This window comes from Nomascus leucogenys, chromosome 25 (assembly GCF_006542625.1).
Source record: "Nomascus leucogenys isolate Asia chromosome 25, Asia_NLE_v1, whole genome shotgun sequence".
Lineage (NCBI taxonomy): Eukaryota > Metazoa > Chordata > Mammalia > Primates > Hylobatidae > Nomascus > Nomascus leucogenys.
Window position 1 is genome coordinate 22571272 of NC_044405.1, and position 21824 is coordinate 22593095.

The window sequence follows — 21824 nt, forward strand, 5'->3', positions numbered from 1 at the left end:
TCCACGCTACTTGTTTCACAGAATGCCCCTCAATTTGGATATTCCTCATTGTTTCCTTATGAACTGATACGGATTAAACATTTTTGGCAGGAATACTACATAGGTGAGTTGTAGCCTTCTCTGTGCATCATCCGAATGTCAGTCGTCTCATTAGTTGTGATGGTAAAGTGGTGTTCATTGTTGTGCTTGGCTAGAGGAGTGTGACTACCAGATTTCTCCATTATAAAGGTAGCTTTTTCCCTTTTTCTTTTTTTTTTTGAGACGGGGTCTCACTCTATTGCCCAGGCTGGAGTGTAGTGGCACAATCTCGTCTCACTGCAGCCTCCGCCTCCCGGGTTCCAGAGATTTTTCTGCGTCAGCCTCCCGGGTAGCTGGGATTACAGGCGTCCGCCACCATGCCCGGTTAATTTCTGTATTTTTTAGTAGAGACCGGGTTTCACCATGTTGGCCAGGCTGGTCTGGAATTCCTGACCTCAAGTGATCCACCCGCCTCGGCCTCCCAAAGTGCTGGGAATACAAGCGTGAGCCATGGCACGGGCCAGCTTTTTCCCTTTGTAATTAACCATCAAGGGGATGACCATTTGAGCTTGTGTAAAAAAGAGCAGGCTTCCCTAGCTGTCTTTTGCCCAAAAGTTTTAGCATCCATCCAAGACCCTTGTCTGAAATTGTCCCTTTTGAGATTACTTTGCATTAATATGACCAACCACTGCGATCAATTTTATTCCAAAGAGTGTTGGGGCTGTAATTTCAACCGTAGCTGCACATATATCACCGGTATCGCTAGGAGTGGAACCCAAGCAATCATATTTTAAAATTCTCCAGGGTGACCGATTCTGATGTAGAGTAAGGGTTGAGATTCCCCGAGTTAGAGGAAGCTTACAACACCCTCATTTGCAAATAAGGACACTGAGGCCCAAGGAGGTTAACTGACTGGCCAATGTCACAAAACCTGTTAATGGCATAGTCAAGACTTTACTTTTTTATACTTGCATTTTAATAGCCAATCCTTTATGTTAGTCGAAGAATAAAACCAGAAAAAGCAGTAACTTTCATAGTACGTTAGCACGTTGTTAAATGTGACTGCCATCTAATATATGCTGCCGCCAGACATACCCATTTCTGCTTCCAAGGTTTGTTTTAGCTTTCGTTCATTAGACCTTTGCGGTCACCTTAGGAGAGAAGGAAAGGGGAGTTTGGTCGTCAACTCCTCCGCCCTCAGCGCTCACTGAGGGAGCTCAAGCCTGAGAGCCCAACACCGCCGGGTGTTCAAGGGGCCAGATGGGAAGAGGCGCAGCCTGGGAGCTGGGCGCCTGCCCTGCACGTCCCGCAGATGCCGCGGCGGCGCCTGCCCTGGGGCCTCCTCGCAGGGCAGCCAGCCTCGCGCGGGAAGCACCTGGCGGGGACGCACCTGGCGGGAACGCACCCACCTGGCGGAGACGCACCTGGCCGGACAGCCCTGCCCCGCCTAGGGACGCGGGACGTGCGCAGAGCGATGGAGACAGCGGAACCTGCAGACCCGCCCAACCCCACCCCCAGCCCCCACTTACCCCGGCGTGATAAACTTTATTCGCTCTTTTAATCTTGATGTCCAGGGCCGTCCCCATCTCCAACTCTCCGCAGCAGCCGCCACTTCCGGCTGCGCGTGACCTCAGGGAAACGAGGGGCGCCTCCCCCCTTCGTTCTGGGCCCCGCCCCTTTCCCTCTCTGCCAGCAGTGGCTCACGTGACCTCGCAGCTATGTCGCACACACTCCCTAGCTCCGAGAGGCGAACGCCCCACGCCTTCCTCCTTCCGGCACAGGAGCCGGCCTTAGTGATGGCAGAAGCGCTGTCACGGTTCACCCCGCCCCCTCTGGGCATGAAAGGCGGGACCAAACTAGCCCCACCCCTTCCGCAGGGACAGTCTTACGCAGGAAATGCTCCTTTTCTGTCCGGGTTAGCAGAGGGAGGGAGGAACGCTCGGCTCTCCCGGCGTGCCCCGCGGCTGGGGGCGGGGCCGAGGCCGTCTCTCGATTGCAGCCTGCGCAGGAACGATGACGCTCCCGTCAGGCTGTGCGGCGCAGACGGGTCGCCCTATGGAGTTGTCTTTCAGGAGGTTTTAACTTGGGAATGCCTGTCCTCCTCAAATGTCCTTAATCTTCTCAACTCTAGCCCTCCACCGCTTTCTCCCTGGGGTTCTGAAGAGCCGGCGCCCCCTTCTCTGCGGCCAGGCGCCGCTCCCTGCCGTTCCCGCGGGAAGGGTTCCGGTCACCCTCAGGGGTGCGGCCCCTGCGCGCTAGTCCTGCAAAGCGCTGATTGGCCGGCAGCCCGGCTGCCTCGCGTCCCAGAGGCAGCTGGGCCTAGGGCCAAGGTCTCGGGAAGCGCCGGGTGACCTCGCTTCTCTCGGAGCCGCGGCGCTGGGTCACCCGCCAGCCGGGCTCCGCGGGCCGCGAGGGATTGTGGGTGTTCCCCAGGCGCGTGTCCTGGAACCGGGTGTTAAATATTCAGATCCGTGCGCCCCGCGCTGAAGGGTGGAAAGGCACGGCCCGCAGGTTCTGGGGCTTGGAGATTGGTTGCAAATGAAAGACTGAAAGCTGAAGTGAATCTCATCAACAGCTGACCCCAGATAAAGTTTGTGGGGGTGGGGGGCGTTACTGCAGGGCAGTGCACTGTTAACATATTTGGTTTATTGAGTTAAAATCTCTTGTAAATGTTATAAATGAGGATTTTGCCAATAAGCAGAAAGTCAAATTTCATTTTGGCAAATGATTTAATTAAATAATGCGGTGAAAAGTGCTTTTTGTTTAAATTCTTTGATTCTGATCGTTTCTTAAAGTGCATTGCTTTTGGGATAACATCAGAAATTATCTGTAAAAAGAATTAGTATCACGAATGCCTCCCTCTTGAGAATATAAAATGTTTTACAGTCCAGCAGTGTTGGTACTGCAGCTACAGTTGCATTTGAAGGTTAATAAATGGTATTTTCAAATATTCAGGTCTTGGTTTGCAGCTCCTCTCTGCCCTCAGGGCTTTGGTCTCTGTCTTCAGTGTTCTCCTGGCAACTCAAAACTCAGCGATTTTAGAACAATTCATTAGGGACTTGAAAATCACAGTCTAGTCTATTTGAATTCAAGAAGTGGATCCCTTTCCGCTAGACTCACCCATCATTTTCAAGTGGTAAAAAATCAACCTCAGTAGACACTGCAGAGAAACAGGAAAAGAAACACATGTATCCACATTCTATACTTGGTTTTTTTGTTTTGTTTTTGAGATGGAGTCTCGCTCTGTCACCCAGGCTGGAGTGCAGTGGCGCTATCTCGGCTCACTGCAACCTCCGCCTCCCAGGTTCAAGCGATTCTCCTGCCTCAGCCTCCCGAGCAGTTGGGACTACAGGCACGCGCCACCATTCCCAGCTAGTTTTTGTATTAGTAGAGATGGGGTTTCACCATCTTGGCCAGGCTGGTCTCGAACTCCTGACCTCGTGATCTGCCCGTCTCGTCCTCCCAAAGTGCTGGGACTACAGAGGTGAGCCACCAAGCCCAGCCTCCAATCACTATCCTTTTAAATTTTTTCCATCCCTCACTCACACCTTAGATGATACCTTAACTTTCTGGTCCATTTGAGTTAACCAAAAATCAGACCGTGTTAAAGTGTCGATCTCATGTCCCAAGTGGGACCCTAAATCCCTTAGTGTGAGTGGGAAGGTGCAAAGCTTGGTTCCGGCGTGCAGACACTTCTCAACGTCCCTCTGCAAGGCCTGGCTTCTGTGTTGAGATGAAGAGGAGAGAAAATGAGACAAGTATCTCTTAACTGGCCACTGCTGAATTTTCTTAGTTGATTCCTGCTTCTCTGGTAACTCTCTCGTTTAAAATTCCTTTCGTGGGGTACAGATGGGGAGGTCGGGTGGGGCCTTCTCCCTGCCGCACAGTTCCATAGGAGATCTGTCCCCAGCTTGATCTTTTCAATCACCCGCAACCCCCACCCGCTGCCGTCAGCACCCAGCAGTATACTCAGTCTCTCAGGCAAGATCACTCAGGACCATTTATCTTCCGCACAGGAAGAATTTGACCCAGGAGAAATACACATCTTTGCCACACAAAAGGGCTGGACTGAAGACCACCCCAAGGCTACTCCTCTTCTCCCGTGCTATATCCCTCTTCAATTTTCTTGTTCCCCCTTGCAATACAGACAGGGATAAATCAGCAAGAGTGCTGGAGGAACAGATCTGCAGGCTACAAATAGAATACCAGACTCCCCTTCCAGCAGGCCTTCTGATACCTAGGAGAGATTGTCCTATGTCCTTCCCAGCTACATCACTTCCCACCAGAAACACCGTCCTCCGCAATACCGACTGCCTCCTTTCATTCCTTCCCCTGCCTTCCTGTATAGATTGAGGAGAGGACTGGGGAAGTATTTGGTGGAAGTGGGGCCAGATCTGCAGCTTTTTATTAAGCCCTGGGGGAAGTGGCCCCAATTATAGGCATCTTTCATTAGAAGATGGAGTACCATGCCTGTAGTTTTCCATTGTGAACCTAATGCCAATTCTAGGACAATAGTAGAGGTCCCACTAAACATCCTTAAGTGGGTGCTATGATTCTCTGCCCAGACTCTTCCTGCAGGACTGGAGGACATGTTCCCTGAGCTGCTAGGAGTATTGGTCTCAACAGTTTTCAGCTAAGTCACTCTTCATAGCTTGCCTTTAATGAAGAAAACTGCCTTGCCCAAGGTCATTCCCCCTTCTAGGGGGCAGCCCACACTCGACGATTAATCCAGTTAGGATATACAGGCCTCTCCCTGTTCCAGTTTAGGACAGCTCTGAAGGACCATTCCATATTCAGAACTCCCAGTATTAGTTAAATACTGATGTGTAGCAAATTACCCCAATCTGTAGTAGTTTTAAATAACAAACGTCTCATTATGTCTGCGAGTTGGGAACTTCAGGAGCAGCTTCCCTGGGTGTTCCTGGCTCAAGGTGTCAGATTCTTGCAGTCGTCTGAAGGCCTGTTGTGGGCTGGAAGATCCACTTCCAAGATGGCTCCCTCACATGGCTGAGGTTGGGAGCACTCACTTCCACTCCACAGGCTGCTTGAGAAGCCTCACAGTATGGCAGCTAGCTTCTCCCAGACCAGTCAATCAAGAGAGAGTGCAATTAGGGAGCTGCAATGCCCTGTGTGGCCAAGTATCTGAAGCACATCTACTTTTCTTCTCTTCATTAGAAGACAGTCACTAAATCCCACTAATTCCACTTGGGAAGGGGAATTTAGCTCTGCCTTTGGAAGGAAGGGTCAAAGAATTTGAGGACATATTTTAAACCACTATGCTCTGCATTGAATCCTGCTTCCTACGCCAAATGCTGTGTGCCTGTCAATCCTGAGAGCACCTCCCCAATAAACTTCCTGCACGTTAAATCTCCATCTTGTATTCTGCTTTCTGGCAACCTAACCTCAACAATCCAGTTAAGCTAGTTTCATAATAACCCTCATAATAACCCTCAAGACAATCTTATGATACAGGAAAAATTACTATTTCCTCACCTGACAAAAGGGAAGACTGGCACAGAAAAATTAATATACTTGCCCGAGGTCATATAGCAACTAAGTGGCAGCCACCAATTTTGACTCCAGAGTTCATACAGGCAATTGCTGATCAATGCGCTACATACATGCACACAACAAACGCCTGGGTGCGTAACAATGAGGGGCTTATGATCTTAATCAAAAGACTGGACAAAAGACCGCCAATCAAATGGGAAAATCCAGCAGAATTGCAATGTCATAGTCAAAGGCAATCTTAAAGAAAGGAATGGGGGTCATTGTATCAACTGATGGTGAAGATAGAGTATTAACACTATTGCAGAATAGTATAATGCTTTAGTTTGCTAGGGCTGCCACAACAAAGTACCACAAACTGGGTGGCTTCAAACAACAGAAATTTATTCTTTCACACTTCTAGAGGCTGCAAGCTCAAAATCAAGATGTCAGCAGGGTTGTTCTTCTGAGGACGGTGAGGAAAGAATCTGTTCCAGTTCTCTCTCCTTGGCTTTTAGGTGGCCCTTTATGTCTCCTTACTCTATCTGTAAAAAATATGTCTTCAAGGCTGGGCACAGTGGCTCACACCTGTAATCCCAGCACTTTGGGAGGTCAAAGCAGGAGGATCCCTTGAGCCCAGAAGTTTGAGACTAGCCTGGGCAACATGGCGAAACCCCCCATCTCTACAAAAATATAAAAATTAGCTGGACGTGGTGACGCATGCCTGTAGTCCCAGCTACTTGGGAAGCTGAGGTGGGAGGATTGCTTGAGCCTGGGAGGCAGAGGTTGCAGTGAGCCAAGATCATGTCACTGCACTCTGGCCTGGGTGACAGAGCGAGACCCTGTCTCAAAAAATGAAATAAAATAAAATGTGTCTTCATGTTCACGTGATGTTCTTTCTATATGAGTGTCTGACTCCAAACTTGCCCTTTTTCTAAATACACCAGTCATCTTGTATTAAGGTCCACTAATGACCCCCTTTTAACTTGATTACCTCTGTAAAGACCCTACTTCCAAATACCGTCACATTCTGAAGTACCAAGGGCTAGGACCTTAATTTAGCAGGGAAACAATTCAACCCAGAACACATCGCAACAAAATGTGTACTACAAAAACTTGAGACATACAGTGATAAATGAACACAGACAGCGAGTAGGAGATTTAAACACAACATGGTCTATCAGAGACTGAGTGGAGACAAGATAAGGACGAGAATTTTTTTTTTTTTTTGAGACAGAGTCTCGCTCTGTCACCCAGGCTGGAGTGCAGCAACGCAATCTTGGCTCACTTTAACCTCCGCCTCCCAGGTTCAAGTGATTCTCCAGCCTCAGCCTCCCAAATAGCTGAGACTACAGGCGCCCACCACCACACCAGGCTAATTTTTGTATTTTTAGCAGAGACCAGGTTTCACCATATTGGCCAGGCTGGTCTTGAACTCTTGACGTAGGACAAGGATTTTTAACAAAATAAGTAGTACAATTTTTTACGTAAGACAGAATCATGCAGAATTCACGTTTCAAGTGCTTGTGGTGCATTTGTAAGCACTATTGTTTATAAAATATACCCCATCCTCATAGATAGGATTAGCACCCTATAAAAGGAATGGAAGGGAGCTAGCTAGTCCTTTTGCCCTTCTGTCTCTTCTGCCAAAAGAGGACATGGCATTTATCCCTTCTGGAGGACTTAGCGTTCAAGGGGCCATCTTGGAAGCAGAGTGGAACCAGACACAGAACATGCTGGTGCCTTGTTCTTAAACTTCCCAGACTTCGGAACTGTGAGAAATGAACTTCTGTTGTTTAGAAATTACCCACTCTGTGGTATTTTGTTATAACAGCATGAATGGACTGAGACAATTGCATGTATGGCCACTAAGAACATCTCAATGTTGATTATGTACAAGTTTGATTAAGGATGTCCCGGATACCTTAACTACCACAACTTACACCACTTGGCAGTTAAGACACACTTTCTCAAATAACAAAATGTGAAGCATTCTTTGTAAACAAACAAAAATACAATATTTGTTTTTTATAAACAAATAACATATATGAAATTTATATATAAATAAACATAAAAATAAAATTTTAAAATAAAATAAAATTTAAATTAAAGATAATTTAGCCAGGTGTGGTGGCTCACACCTGTAATCCTAGCACTTTGGGAGGCCAAGGAGTGTGGATCATCTGAGGTCAGGAGTTCGACATTAGCCTAGCCAAAATGGTGAAACCTCATTGCTACTAAAAATACAAAAATTAGCCAGGCACGGTGGCGCAGGCCTGTAATCCCAGGTCCCCAGGAGGCTGAGGCTAGAGGATCACTTGAACCTGGGAGGCAGAGGTTGTAGTGAGCCGAGATCACGTCACTGCACTCCAGCCTGGGCGACAGAGTGAGATTCCATCTCAAAAAAAAACATTAATTAATTAAAATAAAATAAATAAAATAATAAAATAAAATAGAATTTTAAAATATAAACATACATAAAAATTTATATAAAAATTTTTATGAATTTTGTTTTATAAAAATAAAATTTATATGTAAATTTTATATTTTATATAATTTTTATTAAAATATTATTAAAATACAATATTTGTTTCTTATTTGTCAAGAAACAAATAAAAATATGATACCAGACTAAAAATAACAAAGTATGAATGCTTCACACCAAAACCTATGGGATACAGGTAAAAAAAGAATCCTCTGAAAAATTATTGGAAAAAGTTGGGAAATTTGGCCAGAGTGAAATGATATGCTATCTGGGATTTGCTTCTAAATAACTCTAGGAGGAGGAAGAGGGAGGAGGAGGAGGAGGGGGAGGGGAGAAAGAGGAGGATGAGGAGGGGTGGAGAAGGAGGAGGTGGGGAGGGGAGAAAGTAGGATGGGGAGGGGTGGAGGAGGAGGGGAGGAAATGGAGGAAGAGGGAAGGGGTACGGGAGGAGGAGGAGGAAAGGTTTTATTCACTCATTCACTCTGCCTTTGTATACACTTGAGTTCCATAACAAAAGAAGAGAAGATAAATTTACACAGTAGGATAATATTTTTGAAATATTAAGCTGAAGTATTTTTAAAATTCCTTGTCATTCCCAGCAGGTGCCCCTCAACTCTCTCTCCATCAAGTTTATGCCCTGAAGCAAAAAATGTGTGTTGAAGAGCACTTTGCCAAAGATCTGAAACGTGGTTTGGTCTAGAGGAAGGGGAATAGAATGAGAAGAGCAGAAGTAGCTCCTGGGGTGGGATCCAGCTGTATGTCATGTTTGGAGTCAATGTCCCATTTGGGGTTAGAGATGCGCAGGGCAACAGGAAACATGATAGGAAACTCGGAGCTCAAGAGAGAGAAGAATCAAATGATTAAAATAACCCAAAAGTTAGAGGTATGGGCTGAGTCAGCCAGAGGGGAGTCCCGGCTATTGCCTGTGCAGAGATGGGATTTCGAGACACTCCAGCTGGGACATTGGCAGATACGCAAGGGACGTGGCATTTTTGAACTACATGCCTGTCTCCATCCCAAGTAGAATGCTTTTGGGGAAAGGTAAGAAGGAGGCTGAGGATGTGAAAAGAGAATTCTAAAACACTGGCTATCAGCTGGGTTCCAACTGAATAGTGAGACTGATTTTCTTCTCCCCTGTCCTCAGCAGAAATGGTTACTGGGGAGCTAAACTGGGTTAATTTACAGAGAAATGAAGACTGGTACTTTTTTGGTCATCTATATGTATGCCTGTAAATTTTGAAACAGCTACGTATACAAAAATCAATAGGCATTTCGATTCAACAGCAACAACCAGTTAGAAAATAAAATGAAGATACAGACTGTATTCTCAATAGCAATCAAAATATAAAATATTTGGAGTAATTTGAATGTGATCTATGTTTCAGTTACATGAGAAAAGCTATAAGGCTGAATTAAGAAATGTGAAATATGGGAAAATAGAGATTTACAGTATTTCTGAATAGAAAATCTATTTTAAAATGTCCAGTTGTATACAATTAATTTTTAGAGCTAATTACTCTCAATATCCTAATAAAATTTTTCATGAGGAAATTTAATGAAATTCTGTTAAAATTCTTCTGAAAAAATGAAGTATTTTGAAATGACATCTCTTTAAAGAGCTAATTGTAGGAGAAAGGTTTTTACTAGGCACAAAATATAGTAAAACTAAGAATTAAAAGAGCATCATCCTGACATAAGAGCAATTGGATAGGACAGATCTTTCAGAACAGATCCCAACATATTATGTATAGGATTATTTATTTATTTATTTATTTATTTTTAAGATGGAGTCTCACACTGTCGCCCAGGCTGGAGTGCAGTGGCACGATCTCAGCTCACTGCAACCTCGGCCTCCCAGATTCAAGCGATTCTCCTGCCTCAGCCTCCCGAGTAGCTGGGACTACAGGTGCAGCCACCATGCCCGGCTAATTTTTTGTATTTTTAGTACAGACGGGGTTTCACCATGTTAGCCAGGATGGTCTCTATCTCCTGACCTTGTGATGATCTGTTCACCTCGTCCTCCCAAAGTGCTGGGATTATAGGTGTGAGCCACCGCGCCCGGCCTATTTATTTTTTTTGTATATACTCAAGTTGTATATGAAATTTCAATATATGATAAAAGAGGCATTGCAAATCTATAAACAACGGAGGATTACTCAGTAAATGATGTTACACTAAATGCTATTTAGAAGAAAAATTCATTTAGATTTTACCATAACAGCATATATCAAAAAAAAAAAAAAAGGAAGAGAGGGAAGAAAAGACCTAGTTGGATTAAAGAGTTCAGGAAATGGCCGGGTGTGGTGGCTCACGCCTGTAATCCCAGCACTCTGGGAGGCTGAGGCAGGTGGATCACGAGGTCAGGAGATCGAGACCACAGTGAAACTCCATCTCTACTAAAAAAAAAAAAAAAAAATACAAAAAAAATTAGCTGGGCGCGGTGGCGGGCGCCTGTAGTCCCAGCTACTCGGGAGGCTGAGGCAGGAGAATGGCGTGAACCCGGGAGGCGGAGCTTGCAGTGAGCCAAGATTGCGCCACTGCACTCCAGCCTGGGCGACAGCGAGACTCTGTCTCAAAAAAAAAAAAAAAAAAAGAGTTCAGGAAATAATAAAACAAATTAAGGCACAGACTTAATGAAAAGTGTGGAAAACTTACATAAGAAAAACTACTAAAGTCTTGCATGAGACATCACAGTAGATTTGAATAGAAGGCTAACATACCATACTCTTGGATACGAATGTGTAACGTCATGAAAATGTTAAGTCTCCTCTGCTTAATTTATATATTTAAATTAACACTAACAAAAATATTAATTTATTTATGGAGCCAGGCAGGTTGATTATAAAATTTATTTGGAATAATAAATAAGGAAGAATAGCCAGAACAAATCTCAGAAGAGATGAACAGGTGGGGGGCAGGGGGAGGAGGAGGAGCCTAGGACATGTCATACAGAGAGTGGCACCTGGGACTCATTTTAGCCAGTGGAAGGCAGTGAGAGTTCTGCACCTAAATGTTTTTTTTTAAAACAGAGTTTTGCTCTTGTTGCCCAGGCTGGAGTGCAATGGTGTGATCTCAGCTCACCGCAACCTCCACCTCCCGGGTTCAAGCGATTCTCCTGCCTCAGCCTCCCGAGTGGCTAGGATTACAGGCATGCGCCACCATGCTCTGCTAATTTTGTATTTTTAGTAGAGATGGGGTTTCTCCATGTTGGTCGGGCTGGTCTCGAACTCCCAATCTCAGGTTATCCCCCTGCCTCAGCCTCCCAAAGTGCTGGGATTACAGGCATGAGCCAACACGTCCAGCCTCTGTACCTAAATCTTAAAAAGGCCTGGCAACAGGCCTGGCACAGTGGCTTGTGCCTGTAGTCCCAAAACTATGAGCCAAGGTGGGAGGATTGCTTGAGGTCGGGATTTTAAGACCAGCATGGGCAACCCAGTGAGACCTATCTCTACAAAAAAAAAAATTTTTTTAATTAGCTGGTCACAGTGGCATGCGCCTATAATCCCAGCTACTCAGGAGGCTGAGGTGGGAGGATTGCTTGAGCCCAGGAGTTTGAGGCTGCAGTGACCTATGATTACACCACTACATTCCAGCCTGGATGACAGAGCAAGACACCATTTTGAAAAAAAAAAAAAAAAAGGCCTGGCCTGGCAACTTCCGCTTTTACATGCTGGGAGGGCTGAGTATGATGTAAGGAGCCCAGTGACCCTGATGGAGAGACTGTTGAAGGATCACAAAGAGGAGAGGCCTGAACAATATGGAGAAAGAAGGGGTGGGAGAGAGAGAGAGAAAACCCCAGCTCCCCCAGCGCAGCCACCAAGAATGGCCCTCCTGCCATGTCCACAAGGACCCAACATACACATGAAGCCATCTTGGGATTTCCACTCCACTGCCATAAAACTGCAGTCACGTGAACGACACAAAGTGAGACCGGCAAAAGGACCACTCAGCTGAGCCACAGTCCAACAGTAGAATTGTGAAAAATAATACAGTGGCCATTGTTCTAAGCCACTGAGTTTTGAGATGGTTTGTGATGCGGCAGTAGGTGACCAGATCAAATGATTACCGAAGGGGAAAAGACAGAATAGGGCAGGGAGACAGGAAGAGATGCAAGACATCTCTGCATGTTATGTCATAGAATTTTGACTCTGTATCCACGTAAATGTTTTAGCTAATTAAAAAAATTTTTAATTTAAAAAATTAAACCACACAGAAAAGAGAAATACAATGGAATTGTTAAAACTTCAGTGGGGTAAAGGTAGGTAGACTTTCTACATGACTGATAGAAACATCACAAAGGAGGCCAGGCGCAGTGGCTCATGCCTGTAATTCCAGCACTTTGGGAGGCTGAGGCGGGCAGATCACAAGGTCAGGAGTTTGAGACCAGCCTGGCCAAGATGGTGAAACCCCATCTCTACTGAAAATACAAAAATTAGTTGGGCGTGGTGGCATGCACCTGTAATCCCAGCTACTTCGGAGGTTGAGGTAGGAGAATTGCTTGAACCCGGGAGGTGGAGGTTGCAGTGAGCCGAGATAGCGCCAGTGCACTCCAGCCCGGGTGACAGTGCGAGACTCCGTCTCAAAACAAAAACAAAAACAAAAAAACAAACAAAAAAGAAACATCACAATGGAAAAACATAGCCACAGCTGGATGCAGTGGCTCATGCCTGTAATCCCAGCACTTTGGGATGCTGAGGTGGGAGGATCACTTGAGCCAAGGAGTTGGGCAACATAGTGAGACCCCTATGTAAAAAATACAAAAATTAGCCAGGCATGGTGGCATGTGCTTGTAGTCCCAGCTATGCAGAAGGCTGAGGCCAGAGGATCACTTGAGCTCGGGGAGGTCGAGGCTGCAGTGAGTTGTGATCGCATCACTGCATTCCAGCCTGGGCCACAAAGCAAGATCATGTCTCAAAAAAAAAAAAAAAAAGAAAAAAAGTCAATTTATTACATACAAAATTTTCCTATACATCAGTGGGGAAACCCATAATAAGAAGGAAAGAACTGCTGGGCACGGTGGCTCACACCTATAATCCCAGCACTTTGGGAGGCCAAGGCAGGTGGATCACCTGAGGTTGGGAGTTTGAGACCAGCCTGACCAACATGGAGAAACCCTGTCTCTACTAAAAATACAAAATTAGCCGGGTGTGGTGGCACATGCCTGTAATCCCAGCTACTCGGGAGGCTGAGAGGGGAGAATCACTTGAACCTGGGAGGTGGAGGTTGCGGTGAGTCGAGATTGCGCCATTGCATTCCAGCCTGGGCAACAAGAGCGAAACACTGTCCCCCCCGCCCAAAAAAAAAAAAAAAAAAAAAAAAGGAAAGAACATTTTGGGAAATATATACAACAAATATGACAAGAAAAGTTCACATTTTGACCATAGAGGACGTGTTAGTTTTTTATAGCCGTGTAATAAATAACTATAAATGTAGAGAGGTGAAACAACACCCCCTGATTAGCTCACAGCTCTGTGGGTTCAACTGGATTCTCTGCTTAGGGTCAAACAGGGTTGAAATCAAGGTGTCTGCCAGGCTGGGCTATTACCTGGAGGCTCTGGAAAGCACCTACTTGAAAGCTCATTGAGGTGACTGGCAGAATTCAGTTCCTTGTGGTTGTAGGACTCCAGTCATGTGCCCTCACTGACTGTCAGCAGGGACCACTCTCGGCTTTTAAAGACCTCTCTCTGATCAGTGGGCAGAGCCCCTCCATCATCAAAGCCAGCCATGATGCGTCAAATCCTTCTTGTGCTTTGAATCTCTTTGACTTCCCCTTCTGCCTTCCTTTCTGCTGCCAGACAGAGAACATTTTCTGCTTTTAAAAGGCTAATGATATTAGATTAGGCCCACATAGAAAATCTCCCTATTTTAAGATTAACCATGCCAGGTAACATAATCTTGGGAGTGCTATTTCATCATATCCACAGCTTCCGCCCTCACTCAGAGGGAGGGGATTATAGAAAGAAGAAGGTCATTGGGGGGTCATTCTTAGAATTTTGACTACCAGAGGGGATAACATTCACATCTATAATAAGAACTCTAAGACACAGGACATGAATAACAGTTTGCAAAAGAGGAAATCAAGTAGTTAGCAGACATATGGGAAAATGTTTCACTTCAATTGAAATAAAAGAAATTCTAGTAGAAATCTTCTACTTCACAGATTAAATTAGCAAAAAATACTAAATATTGGCAGCTATGTGGTGAAACAGGCATTTCATTCATTGATGATAGCAATGTGAATGGTACAACACATGTAGAAATAAATTTGGAAATATATACCAACGCCTTTAAAATGTTTATATTCTTTGGCCCAGTGATTTGACTGCTGGGAATCTATGTAAAGATTAATCCTAAATTTGGAAAAAAAAATTTCCCAGCGATCAAGTAATCCTAAATTTGAGAAAAAAACATTTTTTAAACACTGATATGGTTTGGCTCTGTGTCCCCACCCAAATCTCACCTTGACATCTAATAATCCCCATGTGTCATGGGAGGGACCCGGTGGGAGGTAACTGGATCATGAGGGCAGGTTTTTCCCGTGCTGTTCTCATGATAGTGAATACGTCTCACAAAATCTGACGGCTTTATAAAGGGGAGTTCCCCTACGCAAGATCTCTTGCCTGCCGCCATGTAAGACATGACTTTGTTCTTCATTTGTCTTCTGCCATGATTGTGAGGCCTCCCAAGCCATGCAGAACCGTGAGTCCACTAAACCTCTTTCCTTTATAAATTACCCAGTCTCGGGTACGTCTTTATTAACAGCATGAGGACAGACTAATAAAAACACCATGGTATTCATGGCAAATTATTAATAATGAAAAAGTGGAAACAATCTAATTGGCAAAATGGACATGGTCGGATACATTACACCTTCAAATCAACGAGATATTAGGCAGTCACTGAAAACATGGTTATGCTGAAAGAAAATACAAGAAGGTCTGATAAATGGAGAAACATTCCATGTTTATGGAGTACAAGACTCAAGATGCCATCTCTCCCTCAATGCAATTGCATTCTATAATCCCAGTTTTTGGTTTAAAAATTTAAACACTTGCATGATAATGCAAAGATCCTATAACAGCCAACACATTTTGAAAAAGTAGAGCACAGTGGGAGGATTTACACTGCCTGACTTTAAGACCTAGCATAAAACAACAAGGATCAATGCTTAAAGATAGATAAGCAGATCAATGGAACAGATTAGGGAGTCCAGAAATAAAACCATACACATATGGTCAACAAAAATCATATATGACTTTCAACAAAGGTGCCAAGGCAATTCCACAGGGACAGGAAAGCCTTTTCAACAACTGGTGCTGGAACAACTGGATATCCATACGGGAAAAAATGAACCTTGCCTGTTACTTGACACCATATGCAAACATTAACTTGAAATGGATCATGGACCTAAAAGCTAATACTATAAAGTTTCTTTTTTTTCTTTTTCTTTTCATTTTTTTTTTTTTTTGAGATGAAGTCTCACTCTGTCATCCATGCTGGAGTGCAGTGGAGCCATCTCGGCTCACTGCAACATCCGCCTCCCAGGTTCAAGCAATTCTCCTGCCTCAGCCTCCCAAGTAGCTGGAACTACAGGTGCCTGCCACCATGCCCAGCTAATTTTTGTATTTTTAATAGAGATGGGATTTCACCATCTTGGTCAGGCTGGTTTTGAACTCCCGAAGTGCTGGGATTACAGGCATGAGCCACCACGCCTGGCCCTTTTGTTCGGTTTTTGCTCTTCTCACAGATATGCATTATTTCAAAAATATTTGCCAGTAAATGAAAGTATTTACTATTCAAGTTAAAAATATTTCCTATTAAATTATAAAAGAGTGAAAGGAAATTGACAAGAGCAGCATTAGCATTATTTCAACTGCAAGAGCCAGAAACCAATTTATTTTTTATTTTATTTTGTTATTACTATTATTTTTGAGACAGGGTCTCACTCTGTCACCCAGGCTGGAGTGCATTGGCACGAACAAGGCTCAATGCAGCCTCAGCCTCCTGGGCTCAAGTGATCCTCCTGCTTCAGCATCCCAAGCAGGTGGGACTATAGGAGTACACTATCATGGTTGTCCAATTTTTTGATTATTTGTAGAAACAGGGTCTGCTACGTTGCTCAGGCTAGTCTTTTTTATTTTGAGACGGAGTCTTGTTCTGTCGCCCGGGCTGTAGTGCAGTGGCACGATCTCAACTCACTGCAAGCTCCACCTCCCGGGTTCACGCCATTCTCCTGCCTCAGCCTCCCGAGTAGCTGGGACTACAGGTGCCTGCTACCACGCCCGGCTAATTTTTTGTATTTTTAATAGAGATGGGGTTTCACCATGTTAGCCAGGATGGTCTTGATCTCCTGACCTCATGATCTGCCTGCCTCGGCCTCCCAAAGTGCTGGGATTACCGGCGTGAGCCACAGCGCCCAGGATGCCCAGGCTGCCCAGGCTAGTCTTTAACTTCTGGGCTCAACAATTTTCCCATCTTAGCCTCCTAAAGTGCTGGGATTACAAGCATGAGCCACCATGCCCAGTCCAGAAACCAATGTAAATAACCTTAAACCAAACACAGATGAATTGGCTTTCCTAACTCAACCCAGGATGGAGTTGTTTTCAGTTGAGTTATATATACAAGGTCAATTTACCAGTTTCTGAATAGTCTTCTTACCATTTATAGGGGAGACATCTAAGTTATGTCAATAGGCAAATCAATGAATACTACATCACAAACAGTTTCAATATTTAAGAGGCAATAAGAGAAGGAAAGCTTGTGGAAACCACACATTTTACCTATTACCTTCATTTCATTCTCACAGCCTAGCAATAATTCAAAGCTAACGTGTGGCGACACGTGTCCACTTTCCTGGTTTGTGCGTTTGCTTCCTCCTTGCCTGCCCCAGTGCGGGGTGTCGTTTGCGATGGGGGTCCTGCCCTGTGCTGACTGTAAACCTCTTGAAGCACATCAACAATGCGCCAGCACGTCCGGAGAGTTTGTGGACTGAAGTTATTCCAAATTCTAAAATGTAAATCCACTAAAAGAAAGCATAAGAACTGTTGCCTGAACTTGCCAAAAACAAGTCCCCCAAATGTGTGTAATGGCAGGGGCCCCTTTCATCCCCCCGACAGACGCGGACTGGTTAGGAACCGGCGGCACAGCAGGAGGTGAGCAGCTGAGCAGCAGGTGGGCCAGGGAAGCTTCATCTATACTTACAGCCACTCCCTATCGCTGGCGTTACTGCCTGAGTTCTGCCTCCTGTCAGATCAGCGGCTGCCGTAGAGTCTCATAGTGTGTCCGGAATTGGGTGGGTTCTTGGTCTGACTTCAAGAATGAAGCCGCAGACCCTCGCGGTGAGTGTTACAGCTCTTAAGGTGGCGCATCTGGAGTTTGTTCCTTCTGATGTTCGGATGTGTTTGGAGTTTCTTCCTTCTGGTGGGCTCGTGGTCTCGCTAGCTCAGGAGTGAAGCTGCAGACCTTCGCAGTGAGTGTTACAGCTCTTAAGGCGGTGCTTCTGGAGTTGTTCGTTCCTCGCGGTGGGCTCGTGGTCTCGCTGGCTTCAGGAGTGAAGCTGCAGACCTTCGTGGTGAGTGTTACAGCTCATAAAAGCAGTGTGGACCCAAAGAGTGAGCAGTAGCAAGAGTTATTACAAAGAGCGAAAGAACAAAGCTTCCACACTGTGAAAGGGGACCCGAGCGGGTTGCTACTGCTGGCTGGGGCAGCCTGCTTTTATTCTTTTATTTGGCCCCACCCATGTCCTGCTAATTGGTAGAGCTTAGTGGTCTGTTTTGACAGGGCGCTGATTGGTGCCTTTACAATCCCTGAGCTATACACAAATGTTCTCCACGTCCCCACCAGATTAGCTAGATACAGTGTCCACACAAAGGTTCTCCAAGGCCCCACCAGAGTAGCTAGATACAGAGTGTCGATTGGTGCATTCACAGACCCTGAGCTAGACACAGGGTGCTGATTGGTGTATTTACAATCCCTGAGCTAAACATAAAGGTTCTCCACGTCTCCACCAGACTCAGGAGCCCAGCTGGCTTCACCCAGTGGATGCCGCACCCGGGCTGCAGGTGGAGCTGCCTGCCAGTCCTGCGCCATTCGCTCGCACTCCTCAGCCTTTGGGTGGTTGATGGGACTGGGCGCCGTGGAGCAGGGCGTGGCGCTCCACGGGGAGCACGGGGAGGCTCGGGCCACACAGGAGCCCATGGAGGAGGTGGGAGGCTCAGGCATGGCGGACTGCAGGTCCCGAGCCCTGCACGGCAGGAAGGCAGCCAAGGAAATCGAGCGCAGCGCCGGTGGGCTGGCACTGCTGGGGGACCCAGTACACCCTCCGCAGCCGCTGGCCCGGGTGCTAAGCCCCTCATTGCTCGGGGCCAGCAGGGCCGGCCGGCTGCTCCGAGTGCGGGACCTGCCAAGCCCACGCCCACCCGGAACTCCAGCTGGCCCGCAAGTGCTGCGCGCAGCCCCGGTTCCTGCTCGCACCTCTCCCTCCACACCTCCCTGCAAGCTGAAGGAGCTGGCTCTGGCCTTGGCCAGCCCAGAAAGGGGCTCCCACAGTGCAGCAGTAGGCTGAAGGGCTCCTCAAGTGCCGCCAAAGTGGGAGCCCAGGCAGAGGAGGCACCGAGAGCGAGGGAGTGCTGTGAGGACTGCCAGCATGCTGTCACTTCTCAATAGGAGCATGAACCCTATTGTGAATTGCACGTGTGAGGGATCTAGGTTGCACGCTCCTTATAAGAATCTAATGCCTGATGATCTGTCTCTGTCTCTCTCACCCCCAGATGGGACCATCTAGTTTCAGGAAAACAAGCTCAGGGCTCCCACTGATTCTACATTATAGTGAGTTGTATAATTATTTCATTATATATCATTACAATGTAATAATAATAGAAGTGAAGTGCCCAATAAATGTAATGCACTTGAATCATTCCAAACCCATTCCCCTGCCCTGTCCATGGAAAAAAATGTCTTCCATGAAACCAGTCCCTTGTGCCAAAAAGGTTGGGGACCACTGTTATGGGGTAAAGCTAATAACTCTGCAAAGAATAGGGCAAGCCTTTGTAAAATACATCAACATTCGCTTGATTTCCTGCCACTGCAGGAATGCCTAAGAACGTTTCAGGGAGTAGAGCTAACCGTGGTTGAACCGTGACAGTGGCCAGGTCCCCACTCTGGCTCCCGTATCAGCTGCAGCAGCTGCAGTGCATAGCGTGTGTGCTGGCCCTGCAGGAAGAAGAGGCAGGCCCATCCAGGCAGCAGACACCATGCTGGAGCATGGTGGACTCCTCAGCAACAGCTCTTGGTGGCTGCACCAAATCTCTTTCTTCCACCACTCCCAACTGCCCGTTATCCTGGGCTTCTGTTTATTGGGATTTCCTGGAATTCCAGGAGTCCCATGTGGCAAGAGGATGTCAAGTGATGCCACAGTCCCTTAGGGAAGGTCCTCATCTTGGCTCCAGATCCAGCCAGGCTTACTCCCTGATCCTGACTGAGTGGGCCCAGGCGTGGGCCCTAGGGATGGGTCCTCCAGGTGAGGTATCCTTAGTTCATGTCAATTATGGTCCCATTGATTTATTTTCTTTCTTTTTTTTTTTTTTTTTTTGAGATGGAGTCTCACTTTGTCACCCAGGCTGGAGTGTGGTGGCACAATCTCAGCTCACCAAAACCTCCGCCTCCTGGGTTCAAGCGACACCCCTCTGCCACCTGCCTCAGCCTCCCAAGTGGCTGGGATTACAGGCGCACGCCACCATGACTGGCTAATTTTTGTATTTTTAGTAGAGACGGAGTTTCACCATGTTGGCCAGGCTAGTCTCGAACTCCTGACCTCAGGTGATCTGCTCTCCTCTGCCTCCCAAACTGTTGGGATTACAGGCGTGAGCCACCACGCCCGTCCCCATTGGTTTATTTTCTACATTATCATGGAGCTCTTCTTGGTTACCTGAGGTGTTTCAATATTAATCCTAACTGAGGGCAAAATGTTTTATTAGATAGATTGATGGATAGGTAGATATGTGATACAGCAAACATAGCAAAACATTTATTCTAGAATCTGGGTGGTGCCTGTTCATTGTACATTTTTTCCAGCTCCTATCTACGTTTGAAACTTAAAATAAAAGTTGGGGCTGGAAATTGTGATAGAGGTGCTTATTATACAATTTACAGAGATTTAAAAAAGGTATTTTTCAAGCCGGGCATGGTGGCTCACACCTATAATCCTAGCACTTAGAAAGGCTGAGGTGGGTGGATCATTTGAGGTCAGGAGTTTGAGACCAGCCTGGCCAACATGGTGAAACCCTTTCTCTACTAAAAATACAATAAATTAGCCGGATGTGGTGGCACACACCTGTAGTTCCAGCTACTTGGGAGGCTGAGGCAGGAAAATCGCTTGAACCCGGGAGGTGGAGGTTGCAGTGAGCCGAGACCATGCCACTGCACTCCAGCCTGGGCAGCAGAGCAAGACTTGGTCTAACAACAACAACAAAAGATATGATACATTTCTTTGGTCAGTCATTGCACATCTATTTGCTGGGTGTCAATTATATATGGTACTGAATCCTGAAGACTCACCAGGGAATAAAACAGGTGCAATCTTCCCCTCATGTAGTTTATAGCCCAGAAGGGAAGAGAGATGACTGAACAAGTAATCCCAGTAGAGTGTGAAGAGTTACTGTAAGCATCAAAGTGTTGGGGGGAGTTAGTCTCTTACTAGCCCCTCCCAAGACCCTGTACCCCTCCTACTTGTGCACAGAGTCCCAGCCCTGGCCTTCCTCGGGTGTTGACATCACTGCTGCTTGCAGGACACCCCCCATCAGCCAGGCCTTCACTGGCTCCAGAGTGCGGCAGGGGTGGGTGATTGCGGAGATATTTTCATTCCAACAATGGCCAAGTCTAGTTTTCTCCTTAGTTACTTTAGGGGGCTGTACTAGCTTCCTAGAACTGCTGTAACAAATTATCACAAAATTGGTGGCTTACAGCAATAGAAATTTATACTGTTACAATCCTGGGAACCAGAAGAGTCCAATTTTAAGATGTTGGCAGGGCCGCTTCCCCCTGGAGTGTCTGCAGGAGAATCCGTCCCACGCCTCCGTGCTGGCTTCTGCTGGCTGCCGGCAGCCCTTGGCGTCCTTTAGCTCGCTGACACATCACTACAATCTCCACTTCGGTTCTCACATCTGCTTCTCCTCTGTGTGTCTTCTCCCTTTTCCTCCTCTTCTTCTTTTTTTTTTTTTTTTTTTTTTTTTTTTTGAGATGGAGTCTCATACTGTCACCCAGGCTGGAGTACAATGGCACCATCTCGGCTCACTGCAACCTCTGCCTCCTGGGTTCAAGTGATTCTTCTGCCTCAGCCTCCCGAGTAGCTGGGATTACAGGTGCCCACCAACACGCCCGGCTAATTTTTTGTATTTTTGGTAGAGACTGGGTTTCACTATGTTGGCCAGGCTGGTCTCGAACTCCCCACCTCATGATCTGCCCACCTTGGCCTCCCAAAGTGCTGGGTTTACAAGTGTGAGCCACCGCGCCTGGCTCCTTTTTTACATCTTATGAGAACACTTGCCATTGGATTTTGGATCCACCCAGATAATCGAGGATGATCTCATCTCAAAATCCTTAATTACACCTGCAGAGAACTTTTTTCAAATGAGGTGACATGCACAGGTTCTAAGATGACATATCTTTTGGGGAGGCCAACACTCAGCCTGCTATGAGTACACATATCTCATAACTAAGAGACTCATAGAGCACATGGTCTCGCTCCTCTTTTTAACATGTCATGGGCTTATTTTGTCATAGGATATTTTCCTCTGTCTTGGGTCTGATTTCTTCACTCATTATTTTAAAAATTTCT

General features: G+C 46.2%; 1 protein-coding gene across 3 annotated transcripts in view; it reads right to left on the reverse strand.

Annotated features, from left to right (window-relative positions):
• The window catches only part of VPS26C (VPS26 endosomal protein sorting factor C), a 45993-nt gene extending 43574 nt beyond the window's left edge, over window positions 1-2419 (reverse strand). The window contains exon 1 of one of the 3 annotated variants that reach the window (XM_030806179.1): window positions 1548-2419. In XM_030806179.1, coding sequence (XP_030662039.1) covers window positions 1548-1604 — 57 coding nt within the window. In that variant the 5' untranslated portion in view covers window positions 1605-2419. The remainder of the gene's footprint in view (window positions 1-1547) is intronic. The other 2 variants (XM_030806177.1, XM_012501848.2) reach the window with 2 other exon arrangements.
• Between the last annotated feature and the right edge of the window lie 19405 nt (window positions 2420-21824).